General features: G+C 36.6%; 1 protein-coding gene across 2 annotated transcripts in view; it reads right to left on the bottom strand.

The window, feature by feature from the left end:
* Positions 1–948: 948 nt before the first annotated feature.
* The window catches only part of METTL15 (methyltransferase like 15), a 212,833-nt gene continuing 190,936 nt past the window's right edge, over positions 949–22,845 (bottom strand). The window contains exon 6 of one of the 2 annotated variants that reach the window (XM_052653250.1): positions 949–1,394. In XM_052653250.1, the coding sequence (XP_052509210.1) occupies positions 949–1,394 (446 nt within the window). Of the gene's footprint in view, positions 1,395–2,953; positions 3,045–22,845 lie in introns of those variants that run through there. The other variant, XM_052653251.1, reaches the window with a different exon arrangement.

Raw genomic sequence — 22,845 nt, 5'->3', positions numbered from 1 at the left:
ACTTATGTATAAAAAGTAATGCGAATTATGAATTATTTTCAACAATTTGTTAAAGAATCCTTTACCATGGGAACTCTGTAAATAAGAACATTAAGAGCACATTGATTTTAGTATCTGGAATAGATGATAAACTTTTCCATTTCAATAGACTTTGACTATTTTGAATAGCTCAGTTTAAAAATGCAGGATTCAAATGATAAGAGATTTTACTATTTATCAAAAGCATTCTGGGCTAATACTATAATAAACACAATTGAATTCAAATATAAGTTTTATGAAACATCCTCTGTGAAGGCTATTAGAGCAATTCTACATTTTTAGTTTGTAATATATGAAAACATGGCACATATCATACTGAAAAATCTCTTTAAAACAATGACACTATAATTCAGTATTTAAATTTATCAGTGTAACACATTTTTAAAATAATAATACCTGTATTTGAGAGAGCTATTCCCAAGAAGAAAAATTAAAATAAATTCCATGATCATTATTAACTATTTGAATCATAGACAGTCTATTGCAAATCTGAATATCTAAATTCAGAAATTTGGGCATGCAGATATAATTATAATCTCTCTTTTCACAACTTGATTTTACATACACATATTCTCCTCTTCTTTTAAAAAATTTCCTGGTTAAAGAAAGGATTTAACCAGAATTTAACCATTTCAAAAGTCAAATATATTGCTAAGATAAACATACTGCTCCAGTTTTGAGGTACTGCTGCTCCTTGAATTGAGCTTTCTATGTCATGTTAATATTTTTACATTTTCTTTTTGAGGGAAAAAAAGAGCTAAATACCCGCTAGATCCACACACACACACACACACATATATATATATATATAACTTCATAAATCCCACACTTTCTTACATTAGGTTGTCCAGGAATATCACATGAGAAACTGTGAGGAAAATCTTGAAGGATTAGATGATGAAAACTTTCTCATAATTTGATAGCTGCTCTAAGCTTGGCAGAGCGTCCTCTGGGGTTATCCTGTACATCTTGATCTTCTGGAGTAAGTACCTTCTTGTGCATTAATTTCCACATTAAAGGGGCCTTTCGTGTAGAGAGGCCTTCCTTGTTTTCCTGATATGAATCCAACTGGGATTTTTGTATCACCTTCTGTCTAGCACTTAGGTTAAACCTTTCTGTCATGCTTATCCCAAGCAGGAATCGTTTGATGATGCGATCCTCCAGTGAATGGAAGGAGAGGGCAACGAGGTGACCACCAGGTCTCAGAAACTTCTGAGCTGTCTTCAGTCCCGTGTAAAGTTCATTGAGCTCATTGTTCACAAATATGCGAAAAGCTTGAAAAGTCTTTGTAGCTATATGGGTGGATCGCTGTAGCACATCTTTTCGTGCATAAAGAGCAGAGGGAGGAAATGCACCTACAGACAGATTTTGTTAAAACAAGAAAAGAGGACAAATGGGTCACATTAATATTTTCAACTGTAAATTTACTGGGTTGTGTTTTTTATATATTTAAGGAATTGTTTCCTTAGAAAATTGGTGTCATTTCATCCATATTTCTCCATTTTATTTCCAAGCATTCCATCAAAGTTTAAAACTATTGTGTCAGTAACATCTTTCAGAACTCTTAAGGCTAACTGTAGTCAAAAAAGAACAGAGAAAGACAAAAGGCTGAACAAATATTTGAAGAAATAATAATGAAAAACTTACTAACTTTGATGAAAAATGTTAACTCAGCTAAAAAAGTTCAATGATCTCAAATAGAATAAACACAGAAAACTGCACCTAGACACATCATAATTAAACTATTACAAGCTTACGATAGTAAGAAAAACTTTGAATACAACAAAGAAAAAAAATACTAGAACAAAACTCAAATTGTTGAGGGGGAAAAAAAGCTGTCTTCCAAGAAAATTATTTTAAAGCCATTCTTCAAAAGTTAAGGTTCAAAGACATTCCAAATGAATTTTAAAAAAGAGAGAGTTCATTGCTAATAGCTTTAAATTCAAGAAATGCAAAAGCCAATACTTCAGTCTGAAATAACATCAGGTAAAGACTGAGAGAGAAGATAATGAAAATATGAATGATATATGAAGATAAGAAATATGTTTAATTTCTTAAAAGACAGGACTATCTTTCTGTCATTCTTAATTTCATTAAAACTCAGGACTCTAAGTAAAATTATAACAATATTCTAGGGTTTATAATATAGATATAAATATATTGTATATGACAGCAGTAGCACAAAGGATGCACAGAGTACATAAGTGAAACTACACTATCACAAGGTTCTTGTATTTTAAGGGAATTTAAAGTTGCAGATTGTGGTCTCTAAAACACTCAATAAAAATAATGCAAAGAAATAAAGCCAATAAATTAATAGAGAATAAAAATAATCTACAATGTATTTTAACATAAAAGAAGGGAGAAAAACAGGAAAATAAAAATGAGGCAAAGAGAAAACAAATACGAAAAATGGAAGACAATATATCCAAATATAAAAATAATCACATTAAATATAAATGTACTAAACATGAATAAAAATGTAGAGACTGTATGACTGAAAACTAGCAAGACCTATTATACACTGTCATTGTCAAGACCTAATTATACATTATACCTAATTAATTATATAATTATACATTATAGAAATGTATATTAAATTTAAAAATACAAATAAAAATAAGCAAATAACTGTGAAAAAGTATATCATGTAGAGAGTAAGCATAAAATAGCCCGAGAGACTATATTACCATTAGACAAATAAACTTCTAAAATGGAGAATTGCTGTGCTGTGCTCTGCTGTGCTTAGGTGCCCAGCTGTGTCTGGGCATGAAGTCCAACAGACTGTGTCACTAGTCTGACTCTTTGTGACCCCATGGACTGTAGCCCACCAGGTTCCTCTGTCTATGAGGATTCTCCAGGCAAGAATACTAGAGTGGGTTGCCATGCCCTCTTCCAGGGGATCTTCCCAATCCAAGGATCAAACCCAAGTCTCCACATTGCAGGCAGATTCTTTACCACCTAAGCCACCAGGGAGAATTGCTAGACCCCAAAATAAACATTTCCTATGGAGAAAATAATCAAAAGAGCAGTAAGATACAATTACAAAAGCATATGCACCAAATAACATAGCTCCAAAATTTTACACCTCTAAGAAAAATGACCCACATTTATATATGCAATTGTATTTTGACCAACTGTCAAGTTAATTCAATGCAGAAAGAACAGATTTTCAATGAAAGTGATTATATGTACAAAATAAAATGAACTTCAACCCTTACACCTCACCATACACAAAACTTAATTCAAAATGGGTCATGAACCTAAGAGCAAATACTAAAACCATAAAATATACATCTGACAAAACTCTCTTATTCACATATAAGGGAATCTCACAACTTAATAATAGTACATATTTTAGTAATCTGTAACTCTGGTAATAAAGTACATTAAAACACATCTGATTAATCATTTTAGGAAACTGGATTAGAGAGGGGACAAATAATATTTTATATGTATCTCAGAGCTGAGAACCTGGCCATCTGACATTAACCAAATCAGTGTTATGTGTTCACTTTTCCCTCCACAAAATCTACTTCATTGAAAGGCTGGAAACATCAGATACTAGGGAATTTATCTTCCAACAACCAAGTCTCTCAAAAACAAAAGCCAAAGTTGAGGAAGGAGTTCAACTTCTTTCCCTTTGATATTCAATTTCTCCATTTTCCAGGGCAAGAGTTTTAGTCACTGGGCAATGTGTTTCAAAACATTCTAAGGATCTCAAAAAACATGCATGACTTAGAACTTGAACTTAGAGAATGCTTCAGGAAGGCTGCATTCCTGAAGACCTTAAGTGATTCAAACCTTGCCGAATTCAACACTAATTTTTTCAAAGGGGAAATGTAATATAAAATATGTTTTAATATACATGGATTTTAATGTAAAATAGGAGGCAAACATTCATGGAACACATGGATCAAGAAATACTGTAGGATATTTCTGCTTCAAGGCTTTTTTTTCTTAGCATCTCTAATATTTTGTAGAAATTAAACTATGGCTCAACATGGTAACTGCTTAGCTTTCCTTGTATTTTATCACATTTTAAAGATAAATATTTGAGAATGTGGTTTTTTAACATAGTCCACTGAATTAACCATGCCTAGATATGTGTTAACTAAATAGAGGAAATAACAGAAAGGAGAAAGCTTAATTAATACTTTGTTGATATTATCATTAGATACATTTTTGAAAGCTAATAAAAAAAGGAAATGCTAAAATAATGAAGTATGTCTGAAATCTCCACAAAAGTGAAAGTTGCTTGGTCGTATCCAACTCTTTGAATTCTCCAGGCCAGAATATTGGGATGGGTAGTGGTTCCCTTCTCTAGGGGATATTCCCAACCCAGGGATCAAACCCAGGTCTCCTGTATTGCAGGCGGATTCTTTACCAGGTGAGCCACAAGGGAAGCCCAGGAAAACTGGAGTGGGTTCCAGCATTGGTTCATTTGATATGAAAAAATATGGTAGGCATTTTTGTTTACCAGCTAAAATGGTACCTTCTTGTATCATAATTATAGTTTACAATTCATGTAGCCAGCTAGATATAGAACTATGAGATTCCTGACTAATTATTTTAATTGAAGAAATCTGTTTTTATTTCAAAGTATTCAGATAAAGTGACTTTATTAATAAATTATGCAACCTCAAGTTTATATAATTCATGTTCACATTAAGTTCATTCAACCTACATATGAATCTGGAGCTCACAAATTAACACCAATGTAACCAGATAAGCTTGTCTTTATAAGGTCTAATTAGGCCTTGTCACTATCAGATCATGGAGAAAGAAAACAAGAGATTTCATTTATATTTAGGAATGGATGATCCTGAAGATAATAGGATAACTAGATTTCATGAAGCTTTCCTTCTGGTGTTTACTTCTGCATAGGGAATTCTAACCTGGACTATGTCCACTGGGTTTCCTGAGTAGGATTCCTAGGAGTGGTCCTGTTAGCCTCCCCAAGTTGCATTTTTAGGGAGATGACAAGGGACTGCAATGGACGATGTGTGGTTTTGTGGAGCTTTTTAGTGCTGCTCTGGGGATCAAAGACACTATATCCTCTCTTCCTTTATACTGGTACTTCTGTGTCTGTAATTATGGGAGGAGAGGGTGACGATGCAGATTGTGTAAAATGAAATAAAAAAGAAACAAAAGTGTATAAAATATAATACGGTAATGGAAATGAAAACAGTAAAAACAAAACATCAACTGTTAATGTTACAAACAGACAAAAATATAAGAAAAGACAAGCCTACTATCAAGAATTAAACAAGGTTCTCTGTCTGAATTGGAAAGTTAAAGGACAATCAGTGAATGTCCTGTGCTTCTGAGGTAGCAAAAATGATTTCCTTGTGAGAGTCATTAGTCACATAGTAACTCTGCTACAGAGTCCTCTTAAGTATGCATAGACTAGGTAGGAACAGTTGCCTACAAATAATCAGGAAAAAAGATTCAAAAGCTATATTAGAACCAAGGTCTACCTATGAGCTGGACTAATTCAGACCATAGGAAGAAAAATATTAGCGATACCTGCTCCCTAACTCTGAGGAGCTGGCTGTTTTGCAATCCTTCTTCACTGCTTTCTCATCTCCCATATCCTGTTATCAGAAATAGAAACTGGTCTCTCTGTTTTTCCATTTCCTGAGTTTAATCACAGAGTCTTGTATGGCTAATTCATTTGATTAAGGCATAGAGCAGGTAACACAGAAAATATGGACTCAAGCACAATCTGGGTCATTTGGATTGGTACTGAGAGAAAATCTCCCTTTTCTATTTTATGGTCCATCAATGGATTCACTTAACACAAAGCCAATGTATGTTAGTTCTAAATTGGAAGAGGTGTGCTTACCCTTCGTGGAGCACTTATCACACTACTGTAATTACTAGTTTACTTGTCTGTCTCACTCAACTCCAGTCTCCTTCTGAACAGGAATTATTTCATGTTAACTCTTATATTCCTCCTGCTTAATAGAGACACTTATGATTGCTAATCCTGACTGTACATCAGAGTCACCTGTGGAGCTTTTGAAAAAATAAAGATGCCTGGCTGAAGTCCACACCTATTCAATCAGTTTCAGGGGTTTATTACACAGGAATCAGTACTTTAAAAAAGCTTCAAAGAGGATTTCGATTTGCAGCCAAGATTAAAAACTACTGTAGTAAACACTCGGTAAATGTTTGTTAAAAAGATAATGAATAGATAATGAACAAAAAATATGGGCAAATGAATAAAAATCTAGGACCATAACTACAAACAGTTTTATTCACATCACTGGATGAATAAACAAAGAGTATAACATTCAGTCACATCAATAAGTGACTAAATAAAGAACATAATATTCCTAGAGAAAACATTATGAATAGAATTTTAATGATGTCATGAAACAAATCCCATTCTATAACCCACTTTTTGGCCAAATGTGATTGTGGGTACTAAATTATGATTTTAATGGAACAACTGAACTCTTACATTTGCTAAAAATTTCATCGTCTGAATACAACTGCATGCATGTATTTAATGATATCTGATACAGACTGGGAATGTCCTTAATATTGTTTGCACATGCAGGGGATCACTTGCAAATAATTTGAAACTGAGGCCCTGCAAACAGAAAGACCTTTATTATCTGAAATGAGCAACTGTGCAGAGTGAACTTTATTTTTGCATATTTTCTTTTACAGATTAATATAAGACATGAGAATATCTTGGTAAGATTTGCAAGTTTACTTAAAAATTTTCATTCAACACTCCAATAGTTTAAGTTCAAGATTTCCCCCCAAAATTAATGTATAAATATTATTGAGATTTTAAGTTAATTTTAATTCACTTAACATCTCTGAAATCCTAAACCACAAGTTTTCTCAATTTTTCAAAAGAGCAGAAATGTTTTCCTCCTAATACTTTAAAATAGCAAAATTATGTCAATAAAACAGACTACAAAAAGAAATTAAAAGCTAATATACATTTAATACCAAGTTCCAGATATTCAACCTGGATTTAGAAAAGGCACAGGAACCAGAGATCAAATTGCCAACATCCACTGGATCATGGAAAAAGCATAAGAGTTCCAGAAAAATATCTACTTCTGCTTTATTGACTATGCCAAAGCCTTTGATTGTGTGGATCACAACAAACTCTGGAAAATTCTTAAAGAGATGGAAATATCAGACCACCTGACCTGCCTCTTGAGAAATCTGTATGCAGATCAGGAAGCAACAGTTAGAACTGGACATGGAACAACAGACTGGTTCCAAATAGGAAAAGGAGTATGTCAAGGCTTATATTGTCACCTTGCTTATTTAACTTATATGCAGAGTACATCATGAGAAATGCTGGGCTGGATGAAGTACAAGCTGGAATCAAGATTGCCGGGAGAAATATCAATAACCTCAGATATACAAATGACACCACCCTTATGGCAGAAAGTGAAGAGGAACTAAAGAGTCTCTTGATGAAAGTGAAAGAGGAGAGTGATAAAGTTGGCTTAAAGCTCAACATTCAAAAAACAAAGATCATGGCATCTGGTCCCATCACTTCATGGCAAATAGATGGGGAAACAGTGGAAACAGTGTCAGACTTTATTTTCTTGGGCTCCAAAATCACTGCAGATGGTGACTGCAGCCATGAAATTAAAAGATGCTTATTCCTTGGAAGAAAAGCTATGACCAACCTAGACAGAATAGTAAAAAGCAAAGACATTACTTTGCCAACAAAGGTTCGTCTAGTCAAGGCTATGGTTTTTCCAGTAGTTATGTTTGCATGTGAGAGTTGGACTATAAAGAAAGCTGAGTGCTGAAGAACTGATACTTTTGATCTGTGGGGTTGGAGGAAAAGACTCTTGAGGTTCCCTTAGACTGCATGGAGATCCAACCAGCCCATGCTAAAGGATGGAGTATTCATCCTAAATATTCATTGGAAGGACTGTTGCTGAAGCTGAAACTCCAATACTTTGGCCACCTGATGCGAAGAACTGACTCATTTGAAAAGACCCCAATGCTGGGCAAAACTGAAGGCAGGAGAAGGGGACAACAGAGGATGAGATGGTTGGATGGTATCATTGACTCAATGGACATGAGTTTGAGTAAACTCTGGGAGTTGGCGATGGACAGGGAGGCCTGGCGTGCTGCCGTCCATAGGCTTGCAAAGAGTCAGATACGACTGTGTGACTGAATTCTACTGAACTGAACACTTAAAAACATGTATATTTAAGAATAAATGAACATTAAATCCACTAAGGGATAACAAATTCTAATTTCGGTATAACTTCTAGACACTATTTGGCACTTACATCTCTCATGGTAAAGTAGGGAAAATTCATACCATAAGAGATTGACCCTAGCTATTCAAGAAAATGGTTGAAGTGTTCTGCCTCATTAGAGGTACTTATTCTCACATTCCAGATCAGGTTTGTCTGCAGTGATATTTTAAATTCCTGACAGTTTCATATCCTTATTCTTTTCTTCTTCGCATATCAGCAACTTCTGGTGGCTTTTTATCTTTATCTGGAATGCATCCATAACCCCACCGTTTCACGCCAATTCCACTGCCCTCACCCTAGTGCCAGCCATCATCATCTTTTCCACACAGTTATTGGCAGATCTTTTGCACACAAAAATTCAATGTCATTCCACAGTTCAACACTTTTAGGGTTTTTCTATCACATGTAATGGGAACTGAAGTTCTTACTGTGGCCAAATGTTCCTATGTCATATACAACTTCTGCTTCTCACCACCCCCATTTTTCCAAACTCTGTACTCTTAACTAATACATGAAGTGTTTCAGACTGGGTCCTCTGACTTGTACCAAGAATATCTGTCTGCCAACATATACCTGGATGGGTAGCTCCCTACTTTATTCAGGTCTCTTAAACATTGCAGCATTAGAAAAGAAGGAAAATAGCACCTTGTCACTGGAGTTTACTTATATGGTTCTATTATTTTTTTCAAAATATCAGGGATAAATATTTGTTCACCATCTGTTTTCCTCCATTAGAATATATACTCAGTAAAAACAGAGACCTTGTTTACTGCTATACATCTTTTACACCAAAAACAGTTAGTAGATTGAAAGAATGGTTGACTTTACACTTTGAAGTTATACACACAGTCATTGTTAGAAAAAAATATGTTGTATATGAAGTAAAATGTTAATGTCACTACTCAAATTCCATACAAGAAGTAATCAAGACATATACTTTCTAACATTTTCTTAATAGATATATGATACTTTGTAAATAAATGTAAATATTTATAAAAAGAGAATGATCTATACAGTATGTGCAAGTTTCTGTTTACCTGCCTTACTTTTAAAAATAATTTCAGTTGCCTAGACACATTATGGTCCATTTTGTCTGTTCATTTAACAAAAGCTTGTACTGTCAAGAACAGTACCTAACTGGGAATGGTAATTAAGATAGAGGCAATCTCTATGCTGGTAGAGCTCAAATTGCCAACACAGCAGGAATATTAGGGATGTTTTCTATTTTTACTATCACACACACACACAAATGCTGCAGTAAAATGTGAGCCGCACATTCAAAAATTCTATACAGCAGAAAAACTACAAAGTAAAAAAGGCAATCATGATCTGGGGAAAATACTTCAGTTCAGGTCAGTCGCTCAGTTGTGTCTGACTCTTTGCAACCCCCACGGACTGAGGCACACCAGGCCTCTCTGTCCTTTACAAACTCCCGGAGTTTACCCAAACTCATGTCCATTGAGTAGTGATGTCATCTAACCATCTCATCCTCTGTCGTCCCCTTCTCCTCCTGCCCTCAATCTTTCCCAGCATCAGGGTCTTTTCAAATGAGTCAGCTCTTCGTATCAGGTGGCCAAATATTGGAATTTCAGCTTCAACATCAGTCCTTCCAGTGAACACCCAGGACTGATCTCCTTTAGGATGGACTAGCTGGATCTCCTTGCAGTCCAAGGAACTCTCAAGAGTCTTCTCCAATACCACAGTTCAAAAGCATCAATTATTTGGTGCTCAGCTTTCTTTACAGTCCAACTCTCACATCCATACATGACCACTGGAAAAACCATAGCCTTGACTAGACGAACCTTTGTTGGCAAAGTAATGTCTCTGCTTTTTAATATGCTGTCTAGGTTTGTCATAACTTTCCCTCCAAGGAGTAAGCATCTTTCAATTTCATGGCTGCAGTCACCATCTGCAGTGATTTTGGAGCCCAAGAAAATAAAGTCAGCCACTGTTTCCCCATCTATTTCCTATGAAGTGATGGGACCAGATGCCATGATCTTCGTTTTCTGAATGTTGAGCTTTAAGCCAACTTTTTCACTCTCACTTTCATCAACAGGCTCTTTAGTTCTTCGCTTTCTGCCATAAGGGTGGTGTCATCTGCATATCTGAGCTTGTTGATATTTCTCCTGGCAATCTTGATTCCAGCTTGTGCTTCATTCAGCCCAGCATTTCTCATGATCTACTCTTCATATAAGTTAAATAAGCAGGGTGACAATATACATCATTGACGTATTGCTTTTCCTATTTGGAACCAGTCTGTTGTTCTATGTCCAGTTCTAACTGTTGCTTCCTGACCTGCATACAGGTTTCTCAAGTGGCAGGTCAGGTCATCTGGTATTCCCACCTCTTTCAGAATTTTCCAGAGTTTATTGTGATTCACACAGTCAAAGGTTTTGGCATAGTCAATAGAGCAGAAACAGATGTTTTTCTGGAACTCTCTTGCTTTTTCGATGATCCAGCGGATGCTGGCAATTTGATATCTGGTTCTTCTTCTGCCTTTTCTAAATCCAGCTTGACCATCTGGAAGTTCACAGTTCATGTATTGCTGAAGCCTGGCTCGGAGAATTTTGAGCATTATTTTGCTAGCCTGTGAGATGAGTGAAAAATACTTGTAACTAAATGTGAACTTGTGATAATATGCCTGTAGAATTAGTTAGGTAAAAACTGTTTATGCCCATCTAAATTTGAATAAATACTTCTAAATTTACTGTCTAAATATCAATAGATTGTGTCAATTTACTTCCACCAATAGTATTTGTGAGAGTCTTGCTCCCCACGTCCTCAATTAGTACTGACACTATCACTTTTTGTAACCTTGATCAGTCTGCTACTGCTGCTAAGTCGCTTCAGTCGTGTCCGACTCTATGCGACCCCATAGATGGCAGCCCACCAGGCTTCCCCATCCCTAGGATTCTCCAGGCAAGAACACTGGAGTGGGTTGCCATTTCCTTCAATGCATGAAAGTGAAAAGTGCAAGTGAAGTCGCTCAGTCGTGTCCGACACTTAGCGACCCCATGGACTGTAGCCCACCAGGATCCTCTGTCCATGGGATTTTCCAAGCAAGAGTACTGGAGTGGGGTGCCATTGTGATACCTTATAGCTGTTTTAATTTGCACTTCTTTTGCTATTAGTAGAAGTAGGAATCTTCTCAAATCTAATGACCATTTGATTTTCACTATGAAGTCTATGAACAAACTCTTAATGTGATGTTGCTTTTTTCTTTACTGATTTGGAAGAACTGCTTATGAAATAATGACATTAACCCTTTGCCTCTCTATTTAGTTGCAAAGAATGTTCCTGGATTGTGACTGTCTTTACAGTTTATGGATTTTTTTCTATAGACTTTTCTTCATGTCTTTTAGATTCTGTCAAGTTTAGGAAGGCTTTCCTTACTCCAAGATTATAGCTATAATCAACTGTGTTTTTCTGGTTTTCTTTCTGCATCTAAGTATTTGATACACAAGCAGTTGAAGTTTTAGTATAATATGAAGAAGAGATCTAACTTTATTTTTTTAAAAACTATATAGCTAATAGCCCTGAAATAGCATATTATTTCCTTACTCATTTGAAGTACTGCTTTGATCAAATACTACATTTTTAGATACAAATAGATCTGCCTCTAGATTCTCAATTCTGTTTCACTGATGTATTTCTCTATTTTTCTGCTAATATCACATTATTACTATTTAAAAAAATTTTCCAGGATATTGGACTTTCAGGTAGAGTAAGTCCCTCTTCTCCATACCATTATCTTTCTTTTCAAAAATTTTATTGGTATTTTCACTTATTATTCCAAATTAAATTTAGAAATAATAAAGCATATAGTGATAAACACTTTGCTTGGAATTGCAGTAAATATCTAAACTGATTTGGATAAAATTTATATTACCATATCAAACAATCCATCTATGGAACATAGTGAAGTCGTTCCGTCGTGTACAACTCTTTGCGACCCATGGACTGTAGCCCACCAAGCTCCTCCGTCCATGGGATTCTCCAGGCTAGAATACTGGAGTGGGTTGCCATTTCCTTCTCCAGGGGATCTTCCCAACCCAGGGATCAAACCCAGGTCTCCCACATTGCAGGCAGACGCTTTAACCTCTGCACCACCAGGGAAGCCATGGAACATAGTATTTCCATTAATATTTTATATGCCCTCCATTAAATTTAAATAGGTGTCTTTACCTAAGTCATGGCCAGGCTATTTGTAAGTAGTGTGTTTACACATACACATTTTAATAATTCCTATGGAAAAGCATTATAAATGATATTAGATGAAGATGACATGATGTAATAGAAATCGTGCTAAACTTGAGAAAGGAAAAACTAGGTTCAGTGATCAGATATTTTACATTTTTATGACTGTTTAATGTGGGGCAATAACACAACTTCTGAGTTTGTTTCTCCATTAGAAGAGATGATAACACCTTTCACAGGATTATCCTAAAAATCAAGTAAAGAAAATACTCAGGAGCACCTAGTGCATACTTGGTATGAAGTAGTCACTTTATGAATGTGAAAGTGATTTCACACATTTATTTACTCTTCTCAGTTGTAAAATGGAGTGATGAGAGGATTTGATATGTTAATTTGAGGCTCCAAACTAATTTTACTTTCATCCTGAACTAATAGCAGAGTAGGTGGGATAGAGGGCTGTTGAAAACCCCTGAAGCATCTGAGTAATGCTTATTGGATTTAGGCATTAGACTAAAACATTTGGCATCTGGCATTTGAAGTTAAAATTTTCCTTATGTAAAAATTAATGGTACACTTCTAAGTTAACATATTATGGCATTCTAAGTGCATCAATTTTTTCCTCTGTTCTTTTTTTTATTACTGCCCTATTAATAGTTCTCATGGAACATTTTTATGCACAAGTTATCTGCTTTCTTAAGCATAGTTACTCAAAGATAAAGGAGCTGGTAGAGGGAGGGAGTGGAAGGAGGACCTTGACTCTCATTTTTCAAGCTGCTGTGCTGGGGAACAGTAATCTCATAAACTGTAGCATTTGCACCCCAACTAAACACCAAGGTGTCTGTTGTCTCACAAGTCTAAGAAACCCAGCACCAATTATACTCTTTTCTTGGAGATCCACAATACCCTCTAGCATGGTAAAGCTCTGAAGGTAACCATGTAACTTTGTTTACCTAGGATGTCCAAACTTTTTGAAACAACTTTTAGTTTTTAATAACAACTATTTATTCCACAGACTTCCCTAGTGGCTCAGACGGTAAAGAATCTGCCTGCAATGTGGGAGACCAGGGTTCAATCCCTGGGTTGGGAAGATCCCCCGGAGGAGGGCATGGCAATCCACTCCAGTATTCTTGCCTGGAGAATTCTTATGAACAGAGGACCCTGGCAGGCTACAGTCCATGGGGTCACAAAGGGTTGGACACGACTGAATGACTAAGCACATCTATTCCACAGAACTCCTTTGCTGGGTAACACACTTGGGAAAATACTGAAAACAGGTTTTGTGTTAATCCTTTCTAAATATCTTAATTATGCTGTTAAATTCCTATAATAATTCTGAGAGGTAAGAAATAAATATCCCTATTGCCATTTAAAGGTGAAAGACAAAAGAGTTATGTGTACCTTTCCAAGTTCACAAGAGTCAAATGAGAACTCAGGTCTTTTTTAATAAGAAGTCCACTCCAACACTCCCTTTTTTGTAATACAGAATGAACTAACTTGCCCAGAAGAAAGGCATAACATTTCTGGCTAGTTCATCTAAGAAGCACATTCTGAAAAACCCAGATTAGCATTAATTCATCTAAAAAAACCACACCCTTTATTTTGTTATATATGTAATTTTAAAAATTTCTTTAAAATGTTCTTGAGTTTTGAAGTGTGCCCAAAACAAGGTAACAATCTTCAGACTGTATATAACTAAACCATCTCATCTCCTTTTTCCTGATAAGCCTTTAAGGAAGTTAAGATTAAATCACATGGTTTAGAGTGACTTCCAGAAGCTCTGATTCCATGTTTCTGGTGTTTTATATAACAACCTCATTTTCTGGGAGAAAATGAGTGTGGAATCTTTACTCTAAGCCTGAATAGCCTTTTACTGAGAGATGTTGTAATGGAACCCAAATCACTTTGCATCAATTTGCAAGAGTTTGGCTTTCTCTCCACATTTCCCTTGGGGAGATGTGCATTGTCAAGACTAAAGACTGCGCATCTGGCAAAGGCAGCAACTGCCCTGGTTTCTTACCCTGGGAACGGTAATGAATACCTTTGGCTTTTGTCCTTTTTGTTCCATTGAAAACAATATATTGTTAGCTTAGGTTATTAGACTGTGCATTTTTCTGTTTTTCATCAGCTTTCTTGATGGTGAGTTTAAAAAAGAAACAGTTGCTATTGCTGCCATTATCAAAAGACTTTGGGGCAGGTATTGATTACATGTTGTTTTTTTTTTTCAATAAATATTAATAATTTTATTAGTATATAGTGTGATCAATAAAGTTAGTAAGATAAAAAAAACAAACAAGGAGGGAATAGTATTATTGTCTTAGTGGAGGAATCTGAGATATTTTTAGAGAGCTTATAATGTTATTGTGTAAAGCCATATTTGATGTGATTACACGTTTTTTATTAAGAATCTAGACTCATCCAATGAAGTACATACTGGGCTTTTCCTGACTCACTTGCTAGGAAGGGGGCCCTTTACAGTTGTTTTTATGTTCGAAAAATGAATGGTTAAAATTTTTCAGCTAAGCAAAATGAGGGTGGACAAGCTTGTGTATAATTAGGAATAAAGGGCTCAGGTGGCTAATATCTTGGGGAATTAAACCAAGATCCTTTAATTTTTTTTTTCTTTAAAGCTTCTTGAGAAATGGTGAAAGAAGACTGAAAGATTTTCCTATACATTTGTTAATATGCATTTCTTGTAAATACACAATTTTAGTGATGACAAGTGCTCCTTGCTCTCATTCTCAGCCTAGATTGACCTTTTCCCTCTTCTTACAGTTTTTCTGTGCATGTGTATGCTCAGTTGCTCAGTTGTGTCTGACTTTTTGCGACCCCATGGACTGTAGCCGTCAGGCTCCTCTGTCTATGGGATTTCTCAGGCAAGAATACTGGAATGGGTTAGCCATTTCCTTCACCAGGGGATCTTTCTGAACCAGGGATCGAACCTGCATCTCTTGCACTGGCAAGTGGATTGTTTACCACTGAGCCACCTGGGAAGCCCACAGCTTATGTCTACTCATCCGTAATACTCATTAAAGTGCAATCTTCTCAAGAAAGTTTTTGTAGTGACCTTACTAATATATATTTTTATCAAAAATATATTTTTTTATTTTTATATATTTACTACTCTATACTATTTACCTATTAACCCCTTCTAGGTTGTAAAAGGAGAAGGCAATGGCACCCCTCTCCAGTACGCTTGCCTAGAAAATCCCATGGACAGAGGAGCCTGGTAGGCTGCAGTCTATGGGGTCGCTAAAAGTCGGACATGACTGAGCGACTTCACTTTCACTTTTCACTTTCATGCATTGGAGGAGGAAATGGCAACCCACTCCAGTGTTTTTGCCTGGAGAATCACAGGGACGGGGGAGCCTGGTGGGCTGCCGTCTATGGGGTCACAGAGTTGGACACGACTGAAGCGACTTAGCAGCAGCAGCAGCAGCAGGTTGTAAAAAGTCCAAAAACTTTTTGTATTTTCCTTATATCCCCAGGCCCAGGCTTAGGGCCTGGTGTATGGTAGGTGGCAAAGGGGAAAATCCACTAAATAAGAAATAATCTTCCAGTCCCAAAGATCAAGATGTACCATAAATGGTATGCTGAAGGTAGACAATCATAAAATCCCTGAAATCTTTGTAAGATGTTGTATACACATGCAGATTTATGTGGAAATACTTCAGGGTTTCTATCAAAGGCTCAAATATACCAGTGACTCCAAAGTAGGCAAATTCTTGGTGAAAACATATTGAGGATACTGGATTTTTAGCTTACAACTCACCACTTTTAATAATACCACCAAATAATCCTTTGCATTTATCTAGTTTTGGTTTGCTACATTTTTCTTTAACTCCAGGAATATTACCACTTAGCACCACCAGAAGCGTTGTTAAAAATCCCCTTTATGCATGACAGCAGACATTGGAAACTACAGCAGTGAATATTCAGTCTTCCTCTGACTCACAAGGAATTTCATATTAAAAGTAAGAGAAAACCTTGCTTAGTAACAGGCTACATAACGTATAATAATAGAACACAATTTGCATGTGGAAGTGGTAAGATAGATTTCATTCATAAAAAACACCATGCTTCTGGCTAGATAAATGACTTGAGGTCCTAGAGAAAAATTATCATTTTTAGTTCTGGGATACCCTTATGCTACTTATACTTTTTAAAATTTGATACATTCACATGTTCAAATGTATTGAGATTTTTAAGCTTGTGAATGAAATTAACAATGTGCTGTGGTTGTCAACGTGATGCATTGCAATTCCCCCTGAGTGGTAGGGTTTGGAAATTAATTCAGCTCTTGCACCTGTTTGCCAGCATTCGTCTGTTGAATTTCCATCACATTTAATAAGTCTCTGTGACGCAACTTGTGTCCTTTTGCCTGGGCTCCTTTAATATAGTGTTAAATTCTCACTCATCTGAAATTTAAGTAATATTACAAATTTGAAATTGTTAATTAAAATCTGTGAACCTCAGTGGTTCTGGACAAAATTGGCTTTACTCAGTGAGGTTCTTCTGAAACTTCTGCAGAGGCTCATCTAATCCCCAACTCCTACTAGGTTAAATCTGATGACAACATGATCTCACTATGGGTGGTGGAGTCTTACAAATCCTCATACAATTGGGAAAAAAAGTTATAGGCTTGAACAAAAAAGGTAACAAGGAACATTACCCACTGAGATGAAATAAAAGAGATGGCTCAGAATTAATTTAAAAGAATATCAATTGCTTGAGACACAGACGTAGAGAACAGACTTGTAGATACAGTAGGAGAAGGAGAGGATGGGATAAATTGAGAGAGTAGCATGGAAACATATATGTTACCATATGTAAAATACATAGCCAGCGGGAATTTGCTGTGTGACAGGGAGCTCAACCCAGTCCTCAGTGACAACCTAGAGGGGTGGGATGGGGTAAGAGATGGGAGGGAGATTCAAGAAGGAAGAAACATATGTATACCTGTGGCTGGTTCATGTTGATGTATGACAGAAACTAGCAAAATATTGTAAGGCAATTCAGTTCAGTTCAGTTCAGATCAGTCGCTCAGTCGTGTCCAACTCTGGGACCCCATGAATCGCAGCACGCCAGGCCTCCCTCTCCATCACCATCTCCCGGAGTTCACTCAGACTCACATCCATCGAGTTGGTGATGCCATCCAGCCATCTCATCCTCTGTCGTCTCCTTCTCCTCCTGCCCCCAATCCCTCCCAGCATCAGGGTCTTTTCCAATGAGTCAACTCTTTGCATGAGGTGGCCAAAGTACTGGAGCTTCAGCTTCAGCATCATTCCATCCAAAGAAATCCCAGGGCTGATCTCCTTCAGAATGGACTGGTTGGATCTCCCTGCAGTCCAAGGGACTCTCAAGAGTCTTCTCCAACACCACAGTTCAAAAGCATCAATTCTTCGGCACTCAGCTTTCTTCACAGTCCAACTCTCACATCCATACATGACCACTGGAAAAACCATAGCCTTGACTAGATGGATGTTTGTTGGCAAATTAATGTCTCTGCTTTTCGATATGCTATCTAGGTTGGTCATAACTTTTCTTCCAAGGAGCAAGCGTCTTTTAATTTCATGGCTGAAGTCACCATCTACAGTGATTTTGGAGCCCAAAAAAATAAAGTCCGACACTGTTTCCACTGTTCCCCCATCTATTCGCCATGAAGTGATGGGACCAGATGCCATGATCTTCGTTTTCTGAATGTTGAGCTTTAAGCCAACTTTTTCACTCTCCTCTTTCACTTTCATCAAGAGGCTTTTTAGTTCCTCTTCACTTTCTGCCATAAGGATGGTGTCATCTGCATATCTGAGGTTATAGATATTTCTCTCGGCAATTTTGATTCCAGCTTGTGCTTCTTCCAGCCCAGCATTTCTCATGATGTACTCTGCATAGAAGTTAAATGAGCAAGGTGACGATATACAGCCTTGACGTACTCCTTTTCCTATTTGGAACCAGTCTGTTGTTCCATGTCCAGTTCTAACTGTTGCTTCCTGACCTGCATACAGATTTCTCAAGAGGCAGGTCAGGTGGTCTGGTATTCCCATCTCTTTCAGAATTTTCCTCAGGTTATTGTGATCCACACAGTCAAAAGCTTTGGCATAGTCAATAAAGCAGAAATAGATGTTTTTCTGGAACTCTCTTGCTTTTTCCATGATCCAGAGGATGTTGGCAATTTGATCTCTGGTTCCTCTGCCTTTTCTAAAACCAGCTTGAACATCTGGAAGTTCACGGTTCACGTATTGCTATCACGGTAATCCAAGTCTATGCCCCAACCAGTAACACTGAAAAAGCTGAAGTTGAACGGTTCTATGAAGACCTACAAGACTTTTTAGAGCTAACACCCCCAAAAGATGTCCTTTTCATTATAGGGGACTGGAATGCAAAAGTAGGAAGTCAAGAAACACCTGGAGTAACAGGCAAATTTGGCCTTGGAATGCAGAATGAAGCAGGGCAAAGACTAATAGAGTTTTGCCAAGAAAATGCACTGGACATAGCAAACACCCTCTTCCAACAACACAAGAGAAGACTCTACACATGGACATCACCAGATGGTCAACACCGAAATCAGATTGATTATACTCTTTGCAGCCAAAGATGGAGAAGCTCTATACAGTCAACAAAAACAAGACCAGGAGCTGACTGTGGCTCAGAACATGAACTCCTTATTGCCAAATTCAGACATAAATTGAAGAAAGTAGGGAAAACCACTAGACCATTCAGGTATGACCTAAATCAAATCCCTTATGATTATACAGTGGAAGTAAGGCAATTAGCCTCCAATAAAAAATTTTTTTAAAAGAATATCAAATTAAAGGATGGGTATTTTCATACATTATTTTTCAATAAAACTAATTCTATCCTACCTATGTCTTAAGATATTTAGCACAGATGGGATAATTTAAACTGAATCATGATTCCTATCATTTACTTAGATAGTCAATATTAAATTTACTTATTGTATCTTCAAGCCAGGGTTGAGGACTATTTGCTAGGTCCTGTGAACACAAAGCAGAAGTCTACACAGGAGTTTTGGCATATTAAAGACCCATAATAAGATTCTTCATTTGAACCTTTAGGAGTAGTCTATAGGGCAAGCAGTACTACTCTGATTTGAGCTGGACACATTTCCCAGACTTGGGAGATGGTGGCAGGAAAAGATATTTGACAATGCCCTCTTTTTCTTGTGAGGTCAGTATATATGCATAATTAATCCTCATGCTCCAACGTAAAGTTGGTTGCCCTCCTGTAGCATACTTAACCTGCAATGGAACACTTCTCAACTGTATCGCAATTATTAAAAAAAAAATTATTGCTCCCACTGAAATATAAGCTTCCAAAGTATGTCAGGATTGTGTGTTACTTCCAGAAGGCAGGGATTACGTTTTTGCCATTTTTCTCATAACAGGCTTATTGAAAGACTAATAGACTATCTTACTGAATTAAAGAATAGATGACAAAATTCTCCAAAGGCCTATAGCACATAGATTTTAGTTAAAACATAGATTATAAGTATCTGCTTTTTTCCCTTACCATATCAAAATTTAATACTGAACTCAGCCCCTGACCCAAACTTTTATTTTCTGCCTGCTTTAGCCTACCATATTGTTCCAGGAGCAGTGCTTTGGATAATGTTCAGTGAAGGCTACTGATTTCTAGAAGGATGTATGTTCATTTTGAAAAACAATGCTTCAAGGACTCAAGGTGTGTGTGTGTGTGTGTGTGTGTGTGTGTGTGTGTGTGTGTGTGTTGATGCCATTAATCTCACTTAGGGGATTTAGCCTGGAAAGGAAATATTCCTTGCTGATCCAAAATCCCTTAAATATGCATAAAAATATTTCCTGTAGAGCTTCCAAAAGGAGGTAAGTCAAATACCTAATAATGAATATAGGATTAAATAAACTATGGTATTTTGTATTGACTAGTATATTAGCATAAAAATAAGTAACATAATAAAACATTAAGTGAATAAACTCCAAAGTTATATACTTTCAACTCAAAAAATGTGAGAATAAATAAAAACAAAGAGATAATTTGCCAAATTATATATATGTTGTGATGGTAGAGTAGTAGTAAAGGTTTCTCAAGCTTTCACTTGAATTTCTTAAGGTTGTATGACTTAAATGAAGATGCTTTTATAATAGAGAAAATTTTCTTTTTTTTTTTTGGCCATGTGGGATCTTAGTTCCTCGACCAGGGATCATCCTGCAATGGAAGCACAGAGTTTTAAGGAGGTCTGTATATTAGAGAAAATTTTACATTATCTCTGTGATCATGAATTTTAACCACTTTTACATGTATTTGTGAAGAAGATTCTGTCAACAACTAGATAAAAGTAAATTCCTCATATTGATTAGTTTTTGTCAAATTCTATCATATGCCTAGCACATGGCTAGGTAGTTTTAAAATATAATTTCTAATCATCACAATAATCTTATAAGTTAGGAAGTATCTTTATCTTAGAGAGGATTAGAATAATTATATAACTTGTGCAATTTCACACCTCTAGTAAACAGCAGGGCTAAAATCTGAATCCGAGTTTTTGTGCAATTCCAAAATGAATTTCTTTTTCCATTACTCAGTGATACAACAGAATAAAGAGTTGTGAACCCTGACTAATAATGCAAATATGCAAGCAGTATAGCAAGACAAGCAACCTGGCTTTTAATTTAAATTGATCATCAAAGTCCATGTTCATCTAAAGAGCACAGGGATGAAGTCAACAATGAAAATATCCTACCTGCTAGATGATCATTCTGTTTCAACTTCTGAGATAGGTACCTGAGGCACATAGGCCTCTAGATTAATGCTTTCTAGAGGACTTTACATAAATGCTAACATTCTTTTTTTTTTTCAATAAGAAAACGTAGTACCTTCAAATCATTACCATGATACTGTCTCTAAAACAGTTCACTGAATAATAATAATTAGGCATCAGAGATCTTCACTCAACAATAATAATTTACATTGTTTTTAATAATCATCACATTCTCTCATTGGAAGGACTGATGCTGACGCTAAAGCTCCAACACTTTAATGCGAAGAGACGAATTACTGGAAAAGACCCTGATGCTGGGAAAGATTGAGGGCAGGAGAAGAGGGCAACAGATGATGAGACGGTTGGATGCCATCACCAACTCAATAGACATTAGTTTGAGCAAACTCTGGGAGACAGTGAAGGACAAGGAAGCCTAGTGTGCTGCAGCCCATGGGGTGGTAAAGAATTGGACATGACTTAGTGACTAAACAACAACAACAATAACATTCTTTAAAATCCAAGCCTAGAGCTAATTATATCAGGGCTAGCTTGTCACCTTGTTAATGAGATTCTGATGCATCCTGAATGAATTGGCAGGCAGCCCATCTTTAGAGTTCTTTGATGTGATGAAGAAAAGGGGGGGCGGTGGGGGGGAAGGTAAAGTAACAGCAGGAAATGTTTTCAACAAAAAAGGAATGTTTTCTCCACTCTTGGTCTTTTTAAACACTGCTTCTCAGGCTTCAGGTTCCTAGCTTGTTGACTGTCACGTCCCTGCCTGCTGACATCTTAAAAATCCCGTCAAAAAGTGAGACACCTGCTGCATGTGTAGGAAATCTCTACTGGTGAATCCATTATAAAATTTTTTACAGCATTTGTTCTATTCATTCAAATGCATTTCATCATTCAATAACCTGCTTACTCACTCATTTTTATGTGTTCATTCAACAAAAGTAAAAAAAAAAAAAGTCTACTAAGGATCAGTCTTCATTTAGTAGTTAAAATATATTGCCTGCTTCAGTTACCCAAGAATTCTATAAGGTAGTTGCTATAATTTATATCTTCAGATTCAGTTGAGTTCAGTTGAGTCGCTCAGTCATGTCAGACTCTTTGCAACCCCATGAATTGTAGCATGCCAGGCCTCCCTGTCTATCGCCAACTCCCGGAGTTTATGCAAACTCATGTCCATCGAGTTCGTGATGCCATACAGCTATCTCATTCTCTGTCGTCCCCTTCTCCTTCTGCCTCCAATCCCTCCCAGTATCAGGGTCTTTTCCAATGACTCAACTCTTCGCATGTGGTGGCCAAAGTATTGGAGTTTCAGCTTCATCATCAGTCCTTCCAATGAACACTCAGGACTGATCTTTAGAATGGACTGGTTGGATCTCCTTGCAGTCCAAGGGACTCTCAAGAGTCTTCTCCAACACCACAGTTGAAAAGCATCAATTCTTCGGTGCTCAGCTTTCTTCACAGTCCAACTTTCACATCCATACATGACCACTGGAAAAACCATAGCCTTGACTAGATGGACCTTTGTTGGCAAAGTAATGTCTCTGCTTTTTAATATGCTATCTGAGTTGGACAAGACTGAGTGACTTCACT

Source organism: Budorcas taxicolor, chromosome 15 (assembly GCF_023091745.1).
Source record: "Budorcas taxicolor isolate Tak-1 chromosome 15, Takin1.1, whole genome shotgun sequence".
In the NCBI taxonomy this organism is placed as follows: Eukaryota; Metazoa; Chordata; class Mammalia; order Artiodactyla; family Bovidae; genus Budorcas; species Budorcas taxicolor.
This window is presented reverse-complemented; position numbering and strand designations above follow the sequence as displayed.